General features: G+C 45.3%; 1 protein-coding gene across 2 annotated transcripts in view; it reads right to left on the reverse strand.

Annotated features, from left to right (window-relative positions):
- Positions 1–16,225, reverse strand: part of PHC2 (polyhomeotic homolog 2 (Drosophila)) — a 51,693-nt gene that overhangs the window by 25,956 nt on the left and 9,512 nt on the right. For both annotated transcript variants that reach the window (XM_008587087.1, XM_008587088.1), the window contains 2 exons: positions 4,933–5,354; positions 4,492–4,657 (listed from right to left, as the gene is read on the reverse strand). In XM_008587087.1, the coding sequence (XP_008585309.1) occupies positions 4,492–4,657; positions 4,933–5,354 (588 nt within the window). The remainder of the gene's footprint in view (positions 1–4,491; positions 4,658–4,932; positions 5,355–16,225) is intronic.

Genomic DNA, 16,225 nt, shown 5'->3' on the forward strand with positions numbered 1-16,225 from the left:
GGGGCGGGGCGGGAGCGGGCCGCGCGCTTCCTTTGTGCGCCACCGAGCCCCGCCCCCGCCCCGGAAGGCGCGGCGCGGCCCGCGGCGCGTTAGGGACGCCCGGCTTTCGGTTTAGGGAGGCTGGTGTCGCACCACGAGGGCGGCTGCCCTCGGCCCAGCAGACGTCCCGCAGCGGCGGGGTGCGCAGCTCACTGTCTGGGGGGCCTTGGCGGCAATCGTAATAACGACGACCACCAGGAATTGGGTGTTCAGTGTGTGTCAAGCCCTGCGTGCACTCGCTCTCCCGTACTGTTCACAACAATCCCCCCAGCAGTCATTACCCTCCCCACTGGGAACCCAGCACCGGAGAGGTGAAGTAATGACCAAGGGGACCCAGTCACACTTCCAAAAACGGCGGTTAACCGAGGAAATAGATACGAATGGCCTGCCATGCCTGGGGCTCAGAATGCTAGTTCTCTTCCCCAAATCCACTGGCTTAACCTGAACCGTCATGGCGAAGTACATTCATTCAGTAAATATGCTAGGCCACCCCCACAGGAGCTTCACGCACCCGAGGGCTGCTGGAGAGACGACGACCGGTTTCTCGGTTCCCGACCTCTCTGTTCTCATTTCCCATTTCTTGCCTTTCTCAGCGTTTAAACTCATTTTCTCTTTCTTCTCCACCCTCCGTTTTCCCTCAGGCCTCGCCCCTTTTTGTTTCCCCGTTTTACATTTATTTTATATTCTCTAATGTTTATTTCTCCCCCTTTCTCTTTTCTCCATTCCCCTTTTTTCCCTCTACTGTTTTCAAAGTTCCGAATCCCTTTTTTATTAATATTCACGTTCTCTTCCGCTCTCTGCCTCTGCATTTCTTACACTTTTACATTTTTTCTTTTTTATAAACTGAGGTAACATGGGATTGGACTTCTCTCTATTCCCCAAACATGCCCAGAGTTTCCTGCCTCCTCACCTTAACTTCTACTAGTCCTTCCTGAAAGGCTCTTTCCCTAACTTTACACGTCCAGGTCCTACCTATCCTTCAAGTTCTATCCTCAAGAATAGAAGTTGGCAAGCGTTTTCTGAGAGGGAACCAGATAGTACGTATTTGAGACTGAAGGCTGTAAGGTCTCTGTCGCAACTCAGCTCTGCGGTTGTAGTATGAAAGCAACCACAGACGATATGTACACGAACGAGTGTGGCTGTGTTCCAACAGAACTTTATTTCTGGACACTAAAATTTGGATTTCATATGATTTTCATGTATTATGAAATAGCATTCTTTTGATTTTTTTAAAATACATTTTAAAACGTAAAAATCATTATTAGCTTGCGGCTGTACAAACACAATGTGATGGATTTGGCCCTTGGGCTGTAGTTTACCAACCCCTACTCTAGAACAATGTCACTTCCTCCCTGAAACCTACCCTAATAATCTCTAGTTGGCAGTCATTTTTCCCTCTTTGTAACTTTGAAAGCATTTACCTAAAATCCTTCTATGGAATTAATCACATTTTATTTACTTATTTATTTTTTTGGCGGCTGGCCAGTATGGGCATCTGAACCCTTGACCTTGGTGTTACAACACCACACTCAAACCAGCTGAGCAACTGGCCAGCCCACCATTTTAGTTTTTTTTTTTTTTAAAAAAGGTGACCGGGGCCGGCCCGTGGCTCACTCGGGAGAGTGCGGTGCTGATAACACCAAGGCCCCGGGTTCGGATCCCATATAGGGATGGCTTACCGGTCATCTTTTAAAAAAATAAAAAATAAAAAATAAAAAAAGATGACCGGTAAGGGGATCTTAACCCTTGACTTGGTGTTGTCAGCACCACGCTCAGCCAGTGAGCGAACCGGCCATCCCTATATGGGATCCGAACCCGGGGCCTTGGTGTTATCAGCACCGCACTCTCCCGAGTGAGCCACGGGCCGGCCCAACCATTTTAGTTTTTATTGTAATTTTTTTCCTGTGTATTTTTCATCTTTCCCAGCAGAACTTAAGCTCTTTGAAGGTAGGGTACATACTTATTTCCCTCCCATCCCACAGTGCTTTGCACAGAGCAGGCATTCTAACATACATAAAATGGATAAATATTTACATCCTGAGTGGCTGGCGATTCTTTCCACTGTGCAAAGCTTACTTCTCTCATGAGATAGGTCCTCAAGCACAGAATGCTTGTTATGTGTACATCGCCTTGATTAGATTTCAGAATTAGATTTATGAGAGCTTTATGGACAAGATGGAGAAAGGCAGGCAAGTCAGTTCACTTAGGGGGTGCTGGGTAACAAATAGTTGAAGAATGTTGACTAGCACCAGCCTGGAGACAGGGAATGTATCCTCAGCCAAGTCATATACAATACTTATATCAGCAAATTGGTAAAACATGAAGAAAACATGCTTTATAATTTATGGGTGGCAAAGTTAAGCAGATGAGTTAGAATAATGGATAACTGAATTCCAATATAAAAGATTCCAGCTCTACCACTTATTCCCTCTCTGCCTCAGTTTTCTTGTCTTTAAAATGGGGATAATAAAAGTTCCTACCTCAGAGGGTTATTGTCAGGATTAAATGAGGAAACATATGTTAAGCTTGGCAGAGAGGGTTCAATAAAAGTTAGCTGTTAACTATTACTATTTTCTTGGTAGGCTGGAACTATGGGCTAAATTCACAAAATAACATTTAACAGATATAATTAATTATATTTTGGTTCAAAATATAAATTATATACGTTTGAGACTGAGGAGACCTGGCATGATAGTGGTTCATGTTAAAAGAAACCTCGAAACCCCAAACCCAAACTAAACCCAGCCCTTTGGAGTCCAGGTGACATAGTGCTCTGTGAACCAACAGCATCGTTTCTGTGGAGTCGGAGGAGTTAACGTGGTGCCGTCGGTGCAGGTGCACCATCCTGAAGGAGGGGAAAGGAGCTATTCTACTAGCAGCCAGAGTCATGGTGCTGCCTTTTCACAGCTGTGTGACCTGGAACCCCTTTAAGCTTTTGTTTCTTCCTCTGAATAATGGGATAATAACATTTATCTCTCAGGGTTATCGTGAGTGAGTAAAGGATTTAAAACAGTACCTGGCACACAGTAGGTGTTCAACAAATTTTAGCTCCCTTCCATACCATATGGATCTAGGAAACAATCCTGCCCTTTGACAGGCTTATAAAGGCTAGTGGCTTTTTATATGTGGAATTAATATGCTTAATTTTGGGGATCACACTTTACAAGAATTAATGAAAAGGTAGATATGGATAGACAAGCATGACCAGAATGGTGGGAAAGGAGGTCTTGACATGTTACAGGTAAAAAATGAAAAAAGTCTCAGATATTCATTCAGCCTGCAGATTTTCTCTTTTTTTAATGGGTGGGACGGAGAGCCAAGAGACATGACAACTGTCCACAAACGCTGTATGAGATGGACTCTGTTACAATTCACAAGACAGAATCACCACCAATGGTGGCAAATTCCAAGAGAGCAGGTTTTGGCTTAATTTGAAGAGCAGCTTTCTGATAATTACAGCAATTCCCCAATGGAATGGGCTACTTTTCAAAATGGTGAACCCCTTATCACTGCAAGTGTGCAAAGAGAGAACAGCTGAACTCCTTCCCGTCTTTTAAATTTTAATGTTCTTTCTCTGTATTCCTTTGCTTTCCTTTTTCTTGATCCCATCCCCTAATCCTTCCAGAACCTTTATAACCTTTTTGCCCTACCTTGTCCCAAAGGATTTTTCTTCTCATTTCTCCTTCAATTTCCAAACTCTTTTTCTCTTTGCTCTCCCCACCCTGCTCCCAGCACACACTTAGCATGACGACTGGAGCTGCCTCCCTGAGTTGTAGGGGTCCATGACTCAGACTCTCACTAACATCTGGGCTTAGGCCACTGTGCACACTGGCAGAGAGGGGAAGGAAAGCAAATGGATCACTGCAGAAGGCAGAGGTACTGCTGTGACTCTCCCATCAGGGTGGAGGGATCTGGCAGAGTCTCCTGAAACCCAAGCCATGGAGAAGTTCACTTGTAACTGAGCCCTCATAGGCTCACAGCTGGGGATCCCAGGGCTGAGCACTGTACCCTCAGAGATGCTTTCTATGAGCTGAGTTCATTCTGAATCCCCTTCTAGCTCCCCCTAACCATTTCCCTTATTTTTGAGATATGGCAGCCATCTTGCCACAGAATTGTGACAATTGAACACCTGCCTTGACTCTCAACTTGGCACATGTATATGCAGATACATCTGACACCAATGTCATGTAGGCCTCAGAGTCTGGCTCTAGAATTTTCAACTCTCCTTTTCTTTCTCTATGCATTTTTATGCTTATCTTCTGGGTCCCCTTTCTTTATCCCGGGTTCATCTTCTTACTTCCCACTTCTGTTTCTAACTACCCAGCTTCCTTGTTGTATCCTTAGTTGCAATAGTTTACTTTCCCATTCTACATGCTCAAGTGAAATGTGCCAAGGGATAACGAGGAAGGCCAACTACCTCCCCTCCTCCAAGGGCCCCACTACGCTTCATACCGTGAGCTGGGGACTGCTGGATCTTAGGGCTCTTGGGTACCGGTAGGCCACCAGGCATGGCAGTGACAATGGCTTGCTGATGTGGTGATGGGCCAGACTGAGTCACAGGCACATTCTTCTCCCCAGGTACCACTTCTTTCCAGTCATCTGGGGCACACTGCTGGGGCTATTAAGAGACAGGACAGAGAGATGGTCTTCTCATAAATTGCCTCTACATTCTTGGATACCACCCTTGTTTCCATGGAACTTGGGAAGCAAGCAAGGACTTTGAAATTCAGTCTCCTCAAATTAGGGAGAGCCCTCTCTTCTTTCCTGGAATACCCAGAGATGACTTCGACACTCAGCCTCCCCAGAAACACATCTAAATGGGGGCTGTGGGATTGATGGCCTGAGCTGTGGCCTTCCCACTGGCTCCCTAGACCTTGGGATCAGCTTACTCACCACTGGCGAAGCAGGCTGGAGTTGTAAGATGACAGCTGAGGTGTGCTGGAACCTGCGTTGAGGGGTGTGGGACACCCCCTCAGGATGTCCATTCTGAGGTCCAGAGTCTGGAGTGGGAGGGTGACATTGCTGACTGCTGCCAGGCTTATGCAGACTGGCAGTGGGGCACTGGAGTGGCAGGGTGTGTGTCACTGGGCCTAGTGGCATGGCATGGGCTTCTGAGCTGGGCTGTAGGGCCAAGCTCGAAGGGACTGAGGCAAACTGGGGCTGAGACTGGGCTTGGAGCACAGGCTGTGCTTGCTGGGTCTGCTGCTGCTGCTGCTGCTGCGGTTGTTGCTGTTGCTGTTGGATCACAAATTGGTGCTGCAGGTGCTTTGATGATGGCTGTGGGAGGAGCTGGTGTGGCTGTAGTTGAGCATAAGCTGAAGGGCGAAATACCAGGTTAAACAGCAGGGCTTGACCTCATCTTCTTCTGTGTCCCCCAACTGTGCCCCTCCCCATCCAAATAACAGTGGCTTCCCAAACTCAATGCCTCTTGCTTTCATCCCTTTCATCTTTCACATAGAGCCTGGTCTGGTCATTACCATGGCCCAACACACTCTCTTCTTGCTTTGCTCCTATGCTGAAACACTGGGCTCTTTGGGCTGCCCCTCAAAGCTCAACTCAAAACTCACCTCCTCCGTGAAGCCTTCTTTGGCCATTCCACCTGTTCAGAGAAACGCTGGATTCTACACGTCAGCTTCTCTCTCTCTCTGTTCCATGTCTTTCACTCACTGTTCTCTGTGCCTGCAATATCTGCAACCACCTGCCCCCCACCTCCAACCCAGCTCTGCGTGGCTAGTCCTTATCTGACCTTCTGGCTCTGCTCAGGCTAGGCCTCCTTCGGGAAAAGCCAGCAGACACAGCAGTCCTCAGACCCTGGCATTGGGCAGACCAGGGCTGGACTACCTGTTCCTTTTGTTACATACTGTGGGAGCTGGGACTAGCTACTTAACCTCTCTGGACCTCAGCTTCCTAATCTAAATATTGGAAACAATTAGAGTTTCTGCGTAGAAAGTTGTAAGGATAAAATAAGAAAAAACTGTAAGAATGAGAGAAAATGACTAATGTGCACATAGTCATTGCTCAATCATTTCTAGCTATAATTATAAATATCATTTCACTCTTGGCTGAAGTTCTCCAATTATCCTGGGCATACCTCTATCATAATAATGTTTACTGTGGTTGATTATAATTGTTTATTTATCTTCCCTTCCAGATCATAAACCCCTTGCGGTCAGAAACTATCATGTATCTCTTTTTTTTTTTTTTTTTTTTTTAAAAAAAGATGACCGGTAAGGGGATCTTAACCCCTGACTTGGTGTTGTCAGCACCACGCTCAGCCAGTGAGCGAACCGGCCATCCCTATGTGGGATCCGAACCCGTGGCTTTGGTGTTATCAGCACCGCACTCTACCGAGTGAGCCACGGGCCGGCCCTATCATGTATCTCTTTATCCAGAAACTAACATACTGCCTGACATTAGATGAGTTTATTTACAAGTAAATAAACTTATTGTCCTGATCTGGAATTATTTGTTGCCATGGGTTGCTAGCTTTATCTTCTATTTCAACCAGGCTGACTCTTTGAGGTGAGGATTCTTACATATTTTAGTAATCCCTTCAGTGTTTAGCTTGTGCCTTGTACATAGTAAGGAGTCAGAAAATTCAGCTCAGAGATTGTTCTCATGCAAATCACTCTCTGTTTAGTGGCATCCAGGCCAGCTTAGGATGAGGGCAGCTCAGCTGAATCTGTCCTGCCTAAAAGCTGCCCTGCAAAGAGATTCCCACAGCTGGAGAGCTAGCAAAAAAAGACTGTGCCATGCAAATGCACAGAGGGCCACAGCTGGAAGCTCACAAATGGATTTTTACAACCAAAGGCTCACAGCCAGTAAGGATAAAGGCAAATTCTGGGTCCTGAACTAACATTTTTAAAGGATCCTGTGATGCTACAGGTGCAAAGTAAGCAAATTTCAAACTGAGTTAGAGGAGATACCTCCCTTCTTGAATTTCGTCTATTTACAGGCCAAGTTTCCAACTATCTCATCATAGCTCAAACATGGAATTTCAAGCAGAATTCCAATAGGAATGGAAAGGAAAGGACAAAAACAAGAGGTGTTACAAAGAAAAAACAAAATGGTCCTTGGTGACTGTTGTAGTCAGAGAGGGGAATATGGGTGGACCACAGGTTTAAGTCTGGATGACAGTGAATGATGGAACTGGGAAATCTGAACATCAAGGTTTTGAGGGAAATGTGTTGGGTTTGAGGTTATGGTGGAACCTCTGTGGAAATTGCCAGTGGGCATTTGGTGATTATATATTGCCCCTGGTTCTAATCTAAGCCCTGTCTCCTAAACCCACATTAAGGAGCTCAGAATTTAACAATCAGGCGTTTTTAAGATGACTGTTGATAAGGCACCTGAGAGAGACTGCAAATGCCACCTGGTGACTTGTTAGGCTCCAGAGGCCAAAATGATCTGTGAATGGTGGGCATCATCACAGAAAATGCAACCCAAACCTTTTCTCCCTTAACAGAAAATCATGAATTCTTGCTTCTGCTATCGTAGAAAAACAGTTTAAAGTTCAGGATTTATAATGTGGAAAAAAAGGTTAGAGAAAAAAAAGGTTCTAAATCTATAGAGCATGGAGTATAGTTAGGGACAATATACACATATATATTTTACCAAAAGACTGGAGAAGGGAACTGCTGGCCTCCTGGCCCTCTTTCCCGTGCTTCCCTTCTATCCTATTCTCTCTCCCATCCTGTGCTGCTCATGTAAAACTGAAGGCAGTCATTTTAGGACAAATGCTAGTATACACCAAGGCTGGAAATAAAGCTCATAAGGCTTAAATAAGATCATAGACTGAAGGCCCCCAATGTATTCTGGGGGAGTGTACATCATTAACCTTTTAAGGTTAATAAAAAGCAAAGACTATGATTTAACTCCAGCATTATCCTGAGTCAAAAAAATCCTTTTGTTTAGAGTATTGCAATAACTTTCTAACTGGTCTTCCTGATTCCGGTTTCCTTTCACTATAATCCAGCTTACAGATAGTGTGCAAATTAATCTTCCTGTGCACAGATCTGATCCCTGACTAAAAACCGTCAGGGACTCTCCTTTGTCTACAGTTGTCTAAAGCCCTTGGCATTCAAGATCTCTTTACGACATAAACTAACCTTTTAATTTTTATTATTTCTTTGACCTAAGCAATCTTTACTGTTCACTGTCCCCTTTGCAGAGCATATGGCTCTTCTCATACTATCTGGAGTGCCACAAATCAAATCCTAGTCATCCTTCCCCGACCCTTACAGCCACCAGGACTCTTCCTTTCTCTGAGCTGCCACTGAGGCTTCTCTGCTTTGCACTGCCCTCAGAGACACAGTGTGCCCAGCAGTTCAAATGCTTGGATTTGAACCCCAGCTCTGCCGCTTACCAGGTGTGTGATCCTGGGTAAGTTACGTGACCTCTCTGTGCCTGTGTCATCATCTTTAAAATGGGGGTAAGGATGATCCCTATCATAGTTATTTCAGTAAGTGACTTATCTCCATTAGTAGGCAGAATCTATGTAAGTCATTTGCTTCCTCCAAAGTACTTTGAATTTAGTAGGTGCTCAATCAGTATTGCTGAATGAATGAATGAATGACAGCATGTTGGGACTCCATTTGTGGGACTTGTTTGTCCTACAAAACCTGTTCTCTTAAGATCCAAAGCATGGGTTGAAATAGGTGTAGTTTTCACACACCACTTTGGCTTATCATCATTCTGGTTTATTGAAGACCCTACACCTGTCCCAACCTTTGCTCACCGATTTCCTTTACTAACCTTCAATACAACCTAACTGATCTGCACATTGTTCTATAAAACTTGATGCCTTTTTCTGCCTTTTCGTCTTCAATTTCAGTACTTCCATTTTCTGGAACGCCTTCCTTCTGCTTCAACCTAAGGTTTAAGCTTCTTTGGCCCAAATCAGTCCTGTTTTCTCCCTGTTTGCCTTAATCCTCAGTTATGGTTTTTTTCTTAGAATTCCTGCATGTTTTGTGTGTTTGTTTGATTCATTTGTGACTTAACATGTGCTCTCTAGTTTACATATTTCATTGATTCTTAAACATTGATAATTCTCCCCTGCCCCCCTATTTTAACAGCTTTTGAATTGGGATGCATATTACAGCTGATGATATGTCAGTTTAATTGGCATTTTTTTTTTCTTTCTTAGAGTTAATGAAATAATGGTGCATCTTACAATCAGAGATGTCTTAGTTTAAATGAAATGGGAATGCTTTTTCTGTGTGTGTGTGTATTTCCTACCTTTCCAATTAGACTGTATGCTTTTTGAATCAAAGACATGTCTTATTACTTTTCTTAATTGAAAAGATGTGCTTTAATTTAACTGGAAGGTTTTTATGCTTCTTTTACCCTCCACAGTATCCAATATAATACTCTACACGTTTGTAGATGCGCAGCAAATGTGTGCTGCTGATCAAGGTAAGATCAATTAATTCTTCTCTCCCTCCTGTGCCCTTCCACCTCAGTTTGGGGGTGGTGAAGGAAGGCATTCCCCACTGAAGCCATGATACCAGAAGAGGTCATGCCCCTCCCCCCTACAGCTAGGATGGGTTATAACAGTTTGTGAAATATTAATGCACAGAAATCTCTCTGGACCTTTCTTTTTATTTTTTTCTAAGACCCAGAAGCTTAATTTCTCCCCACACTTATTTTGGCTCTTCCCACTGCTAGAAAGTTTGTAGCTTATAAGAAAGAGAAGGGGTTGTTTCCATGTACTTCAACCACAGCTTTGGAAGGCCCCATCAGCACTTTCTGTTATGGAACAGGGGAGGGGCAGGCCCAGGGCCTCTGCAAATTAGGGCCTAGCCCAAAGAAGAGACTCCAGGCAATGCTCAACTTCCTGGCTGGTGCTCTAACCTTGAATTGCCTCCTTAGAATCTGAAGAGGCCAATTCACTGCTTCCAGACCAGTTGGTTGTTACCAACAAGAGGCTTAAGGTCTCCCAGGCAGAAGAGCTGACTGTCAGGGATCACTGACAGACACCCTTCATTACACCTACTGCTAGAATTGATCGGTAATGGATCTCTATTGATCTCAAGGCTTCAAGTATGCAGGAAACAGCTCGCTGTCCCAGAAATGCTGGGACCCTTGCCCCAAAGTACATGGAAGCTGCAAGCATCCTGATCACAGGGTGCAGGCCTGCTTATGCACCTATTTTTCTAGGAGCCTACCATAATTGGCTAGAGTTGGGAGTTACCTGGTCTATGGGTGAGGGAGGATGCCTGTGGGAGAGCAATAGCCTATCTTTTTACTAGCCACTACTCTGAGATTTAGTGAGTTAAGTGAAGATATATTTTCAACCATTCATTCACTCAACACACATTTACTAAGTACCTACTACAGACCAAGTACTATGCTCATTGCTGGCTAAAACATTGTCCCTAGAAAATATTACAGTCTAGTAAAAGAGACAGATAGTAGACAGATACTCTCAGTCAGATTTGGTAAATGTTATGATAGGAGATAAGCACAAACTATTGAGAACACAGAAAAGGGGATTCAGCTTTGGAAGGAAAGCAGAGAATCCTTCCCAGAAGAAGTAAGTGTCTAACATGATTCAGAGTTAGAAAGACGACAAAGGGAACAGCATATGGGAAGACTTGGAGGCATACAATACTATGGAACATTTGGGGACCTACAGGGCATTCTGTACAGCTGAAGCCCAGGGGTCTATAGGAAAGGAGCCAGAAGAGGAGGCACTTTTAGGTTGAGTCTAAATTATGCTAGCAACTTCAAGAGGCTGCCCATCTCCAAGATGTCTCATGTGATATGGCTCCAGGAAGTAACTGAGATTGAGGCTGACTCTAGAGGTCCAGAGCTCCACATACAAGTAAAAAGACAAGGAAGCTCTTTTTAGAAAAACCTAAAGGGATAGCCACATGAATTTTCTGTGATGTATTGCCTCTGGGATTAGGGTCAGGAGTTTGAGAGGGGAAGCAGAGCTAAGGGAAGTTTCCTTATAGGAGGAAAGTAGGTTATAAAAACAGGGTTGCCAACTTCTGGGGCACTCTCTCTGGTGGTCTGTATCTGCCTTAATGTCTTTAGGACTGCTCTGCAGCTGTCTGGCAAGACAACCAAATACCCACTGTGTGCAGGATTCCTTGCTAAGCAGCTTGGAGCGTTAAAAAAGAAACTGGCCCTGCATCTCTGCCCCTACTCTGACCTTGGCAGAGGGATGGCAGTACACCATAAGTAGCTAAAGGCATGGGTTTTAGGGCCAGACAGATCTGGGTTTGAGTCTTGGCTCTGCCACCTATAGGCTGTGCAACCTCAGACAAATTGCTTAACCTCTCTGGACCTTGACTTCCTGTTTGTAAATGGTGATATATACCACATGGGGTAGTTAGTATCAAATGGAATATTATGTGCCTTTGCTCAATGCCTGGCACCTAGCAGATGCTCAGTAAATGGTAGCTATCCTTAAAATGTGCCTGCTATTAGTATATTGCCTTGAACTTCTCAAAAAATTTTTATAATTTGAATCTCATTTCTTCCTAACAAAAAGTCTGTGAGGCAATCAAGCAGTGTTTCATTTTATAAGAAAGAACAGAGTAGTTTCCAAATGACTTCTACAATGTAGCAGGTTAAAGAAAAATTGACTTCATTTGACAGATGAGGCAAGGTGCCTTGAATATAACAAACGTTCAAAAATGCTTCTGGTTGAGTGAACAATAATGCGTCAGCAAGCATGAATTAATACAGCAAACCTAGGAGTACTGGTTGCAGGCTGTTGAGAACTTTGGAGGTAATCTTGGAGGGATGGACAACTAAAAGGGATTGTTATGCCAAAAGGTAGGGAGGTAAAAGGTACGTGACAGGTCAGGTAAGTCACAAAGGGGTGGGAGTGGGGAAGAGACAAGAGCATATTTGCTTGGCTGTAACAGAGGGTCTGCATGAGGAAGCCATGAGCAATCACAGTGGCGCAACAGGCAATGTGGGGAGGGTCTTGAATGTCCCACACAGAGTCAGGAAGTCAGTCTACTGAAGTCTAATATGCTATTTAGTGAGCCCTTGCTATAGACTACGTATTCCAACTGACCAAGTAGGAAATAAAGACACAGTGAAAGTTTTAAAACAAGCGATAACTGTCTTTGAGGAAGATAATTCTAGCAGCTGTGAGTAGGATGTCTTGGAGATCAGTTAAGCCTCATACAGTCAGCAGGCCTTGAGCAAAGCAGGAAGCCAATACAGAGGAAGCATCAGAACCTGGTGACAGACTGGTGATAGCTGGGTAGTGCCGGAGGGTGGGAATAAGGAGGGAAAGGGAACGAATGTCTATCGTGAGCTTTTTCTGTGCTAGTCGCTTTCACAGGCCATCTCATTCATCTTTATGGCCTGTGGGAAACATAATCACCTCTGTTTTATGGATGAGGAAATTGAGGTTTACAGAGATTAAGTAACTTGATCATGGTCATTAAACTAATAAGTGATGAAACCAGGGTCTGAAACCAGGTCTAACTCCAAAGCCCATGCTTTTCCTACTATAACACTCTGCCTCCCCGGTGAAGGAAAGTGAAGTCAAATGAACTCTGAGACTGCAAGCCTGGGGTACAGGAAGACCTTACGATTGTGCACAGTGGTCAGGAAACTGGGAAAGGGGACCTTCCATAGAGGAAGACTTCAGGATTTTTGTTTTTGTTTTGTCTATGAATTCTCCAAGTTAAAAAAAAAACCTTGTAAGCAGGTGGGGTGATAACTCAGTAGGAATCTCCTATAGGCACCTGGATATCTATGGGGAGAGGGGATGAGGACAGTGATGGATGCATATTGCAAAGTCATCTGCAGACAAGGCACGTGCCCGAAAGCCATGGACAAGTTCCTCTAGGAGTGAAACACAAGGGGCACAGGACTGAGTCTTTTGGGAGATCCATGGCTAATGGCAGTGGGGCAAGGGAAAGAGAAGGGGAAACAGGTCCCACCTACATGCACAGATGGTGACATGCACACATGGCCACTCTGGGCTTAGCTGCTTCTCAGTGCCAGCTGAGATAATCCTCCTTCTGTTCCATGCTTGAAGCTTACTCATTTTTCAAAGCACAACTCAAATTTCCAGAACCCCTAATAGAATTTACACTCCTGCCTATCTCTGTAATCCCCATAGTGCTTAGCATAATGTTTGGCACATCATAGGTGCTAAATGAATATTTGTTGGGCTGAACAGAACAATTAAAGAGACAGAAAAACTATTTGGAAACAACAGTTAAGTATTTTTTCTGAGCCATATCTTCTTCATTTGTGAAATGGAATAATGATTGTTGGGATTAAACGAGATATGTAGGTAAAACATTTAGTACAGTACCTGGAACATGGTTGTTCCTTAACTGGTAATTATTATTATTAGCTGGCAGCAATCAAGAAAGTAGTTAATAATGGAAGGCTAGAAATAGAATTTCAGGAAAGAAGGAATGCTCAACAACCCCAAAGCCCTTTGTGTGTCACAGTTGGCTTTCTCCCTCTTTCTACACACACACAAAGGTACACACACGTGCTAGCACGCACGCATGCACACACACGCACAGGCTCAGGATGAAGGATGTCAAACAAAATATGAAACTCCTCTATTGATAACCCACAACTTTTGGATTTTTTTTCCCCCCTGAATATAAGAACAGATTCTTAGTAATCTAAATTTGGTCCTCTAGTGGATAGTTGAAATGACCTTCATGGCTGGTTCCATGATTTTAACATCAAAATTGTTGGAAATTTTGATTTACAGCTAGATAACAGGCCCACCTGTATGCTTTGGTTTTTATTAGATTCTCTAAGTAAAAGTGTGTGGTTTATCCCATAGTTTGGAGGCTGCTTTGGGAGGGAAATACAGTACCCAAGAGCAAGCATCCTATTGTCCAGCCTATCACAGACAGAAATCACAGTTCCCTGACACAAACACCCTCTGTGATAAAACAAAGCAGCTATGTGGCAGGCCTTCCCAACAGAGAATTCTCTCTACTCGGTGGAGATCTGAGGCGGGCTGCGGATAGAGAACAAAGACCTGGCATCTGGAGGCACAATTGGGTGAAAGGGTCCAGGATTTTCAATGACCTGACAGCTCTCTTTTATTAAAGCATCTCCCTCCTGGTCAGCAACTTTCTCCTCACCTTTGGGCCTGAGAGCACCCAAAGGCCAGAGTTGATCAGCAAGAAAGAGGGCTCCAGGAACCAAGCCTGCTGTCTGGAGCTGTGGCCCAGCTCCCTTCGGACTGGCTTCCCTGGAGGCCAGGCCCAGTGGACCCTTGCTGCCTGTCCGTCTTCTGCTCTCTGCCATTCAGGCCTCACATCACTGAGAAGGGCAAAGTCAGCCCTGTCGCCTTCCCCTCCAAAGTCCAACCTCTTAGGCTCTGCTCTCCTCCCCTTATTCCCCTCCCCCACCCCTCCCCTCCCCCTTCCTTTCTCAGGGCATAAGGGACCTTTTCTATTTGCAGAGCCTAAAGAAGCTGGTTGCCAAGGTGACAGGAGCAGGAACAGCAGGGAGTTTGCTGTGGGGGAGGGGCTTTGCCCCCAAACAGCTGTCAGTGGGAGCAGTCCCAGCTGGGACTAGAGGGTTTGCCTGCTCTGGGAGGAAATGGGCCCCCAGGAGAACACATTCTTCTCTGCTGTATGCCCCCCACTGCCCCCACCCCCCACAAGTCTCCACTCGTTACTTTCCCTGGGGGCAGCCAGCCAGCCAGCTCAAAAAATGCTCCAATAACAAACAAAAAACGGGCACTCTCCATCTCTCTTTCTCATGCACAAGCGCGCTCTTCTCCTTGGCTCCCTGATCCCTCGGTTCATTGACAGCGAGTTGGCTGGGCAGGAGGCCAGAAGTCACCTCTGCCTGCGGAACTGTGGACCCCAAGACAGGTGCTGCTCCAGGCTGTCCCTGCCCTCCCCCCGCACAGCCCCCAATCAGGTCATAAGAATTATTTCAGTCTTTCTTGTTCCAGAGGCCAGGAGGATCTGCCACTCCTAAAACTTCCCCAGCTGCCTTCCATTTGGTAGGTGGGTGTGGGGGAGTGGAACCACAGGGCTTACAGAGAGGAAAGGGTGGGAGAGAAAGGAAGAATAGCATGGGACTGTGGGAGGCAGGAATAATGCAAGGCCCACTGATTTGTGTCTCTGGGGAGAGGGTCTTTGTGGTACTGCAGCTCACAGCTGCTCCATGGAAAATTCTGTAGGGCCAGTGGCCTCTGTACTGCATTACAGCCATGTACTGTTAGTCTCAGGCCAAAACCTAGGTCCCTGGACCTCAGCCTGTAACTGACTGGCGTTTATGTTTATATGGCCCCCCCACCCCAAAGAGGAGAGCCCTCCACCAGACTCCGCAAACTCCGAACAGTCTTAGAACCCCCAGGCTCTTTGAGCTGTGGCTCAGGAACAGGAAGGACATAAAGGCCCTGCATTACTGTAAGAACTGAGAGGATGCTCTGGCTTGAGATGAAGAGCACAGGATTTGACTCAGCCAGTTACAGAGGTGGATCCCAGTCAGGCCACTTACTACTCAGGTGACCCTGGGTAATGTATGTAGTAAGTTCTTGGGAAACTTCTCTGAGTTTGTTTTTTAATCTGTAAAATGGATAAAAATACCTACCTTACAGGATTCTGTTGAAGGTTTAGAGAAGTGTTGTGCACAAAAATGCCTAGCATGTCATCTATCACATAGTGGAAATCCCATAAGGGCTAGTCCCCTTTCTGTCCAGTTTTCTTGAGACCTCAACGTTGCCTAGCAGCTGTAGGAGGAACCCAAGAACTGGTCATTCTTTGGAATTTTGGGGGCTGGCTTAGATGTAGAGAGAGGTTATATTTGGCCTGGGCAGAAATGGGGTTCTCAAGAAGTCCTGCTCTAGGGTTTATAGGTTGAATGAGAATGTAGAAGGGGTCCTAGCTTTAGGCCAAGCTGCTATCAACACATTGTAAGATCCCCCAGTCTTTACCCTTCTGAGACTCAGTTTCTTTTTCTGTAAAACGGAGAGGACCAATCTCTAGAAAAAGCAATGCCAGACAGTGAGAAACATCTGGAACCACAGGGCAGTGAGGTCTCTGCAGGGAGTGCCTTCCACAGCTCAGTAGTGACTACTGGAAGGCAGCGACTGACCCTTTGCCCCAGGTGATTTCTGAAACCTCAAAAAGGTAAATAAAGAACTTTCACTCAGTTTCTTCACGACCCAGTGTCATATGCTCTTACTTCCTCTGGCTGGTTGGAATAGCTTTCCCTA

Source organism: Galeopterus variegatus, unplaced genomic scaffold, assembly GCF_000696425.1.
Source record: "Galeopterus variegatus unplaced genomic scaffold, G_variegatus-3.0.2 Scaffold4246, whole genome shotgun sequence".
NCBI lineage: Eukaryota > Metazoa > Chordata > Mammalia > Dermoptera > Cynocephalidae > Galeopterus > Galeopterus variegatus.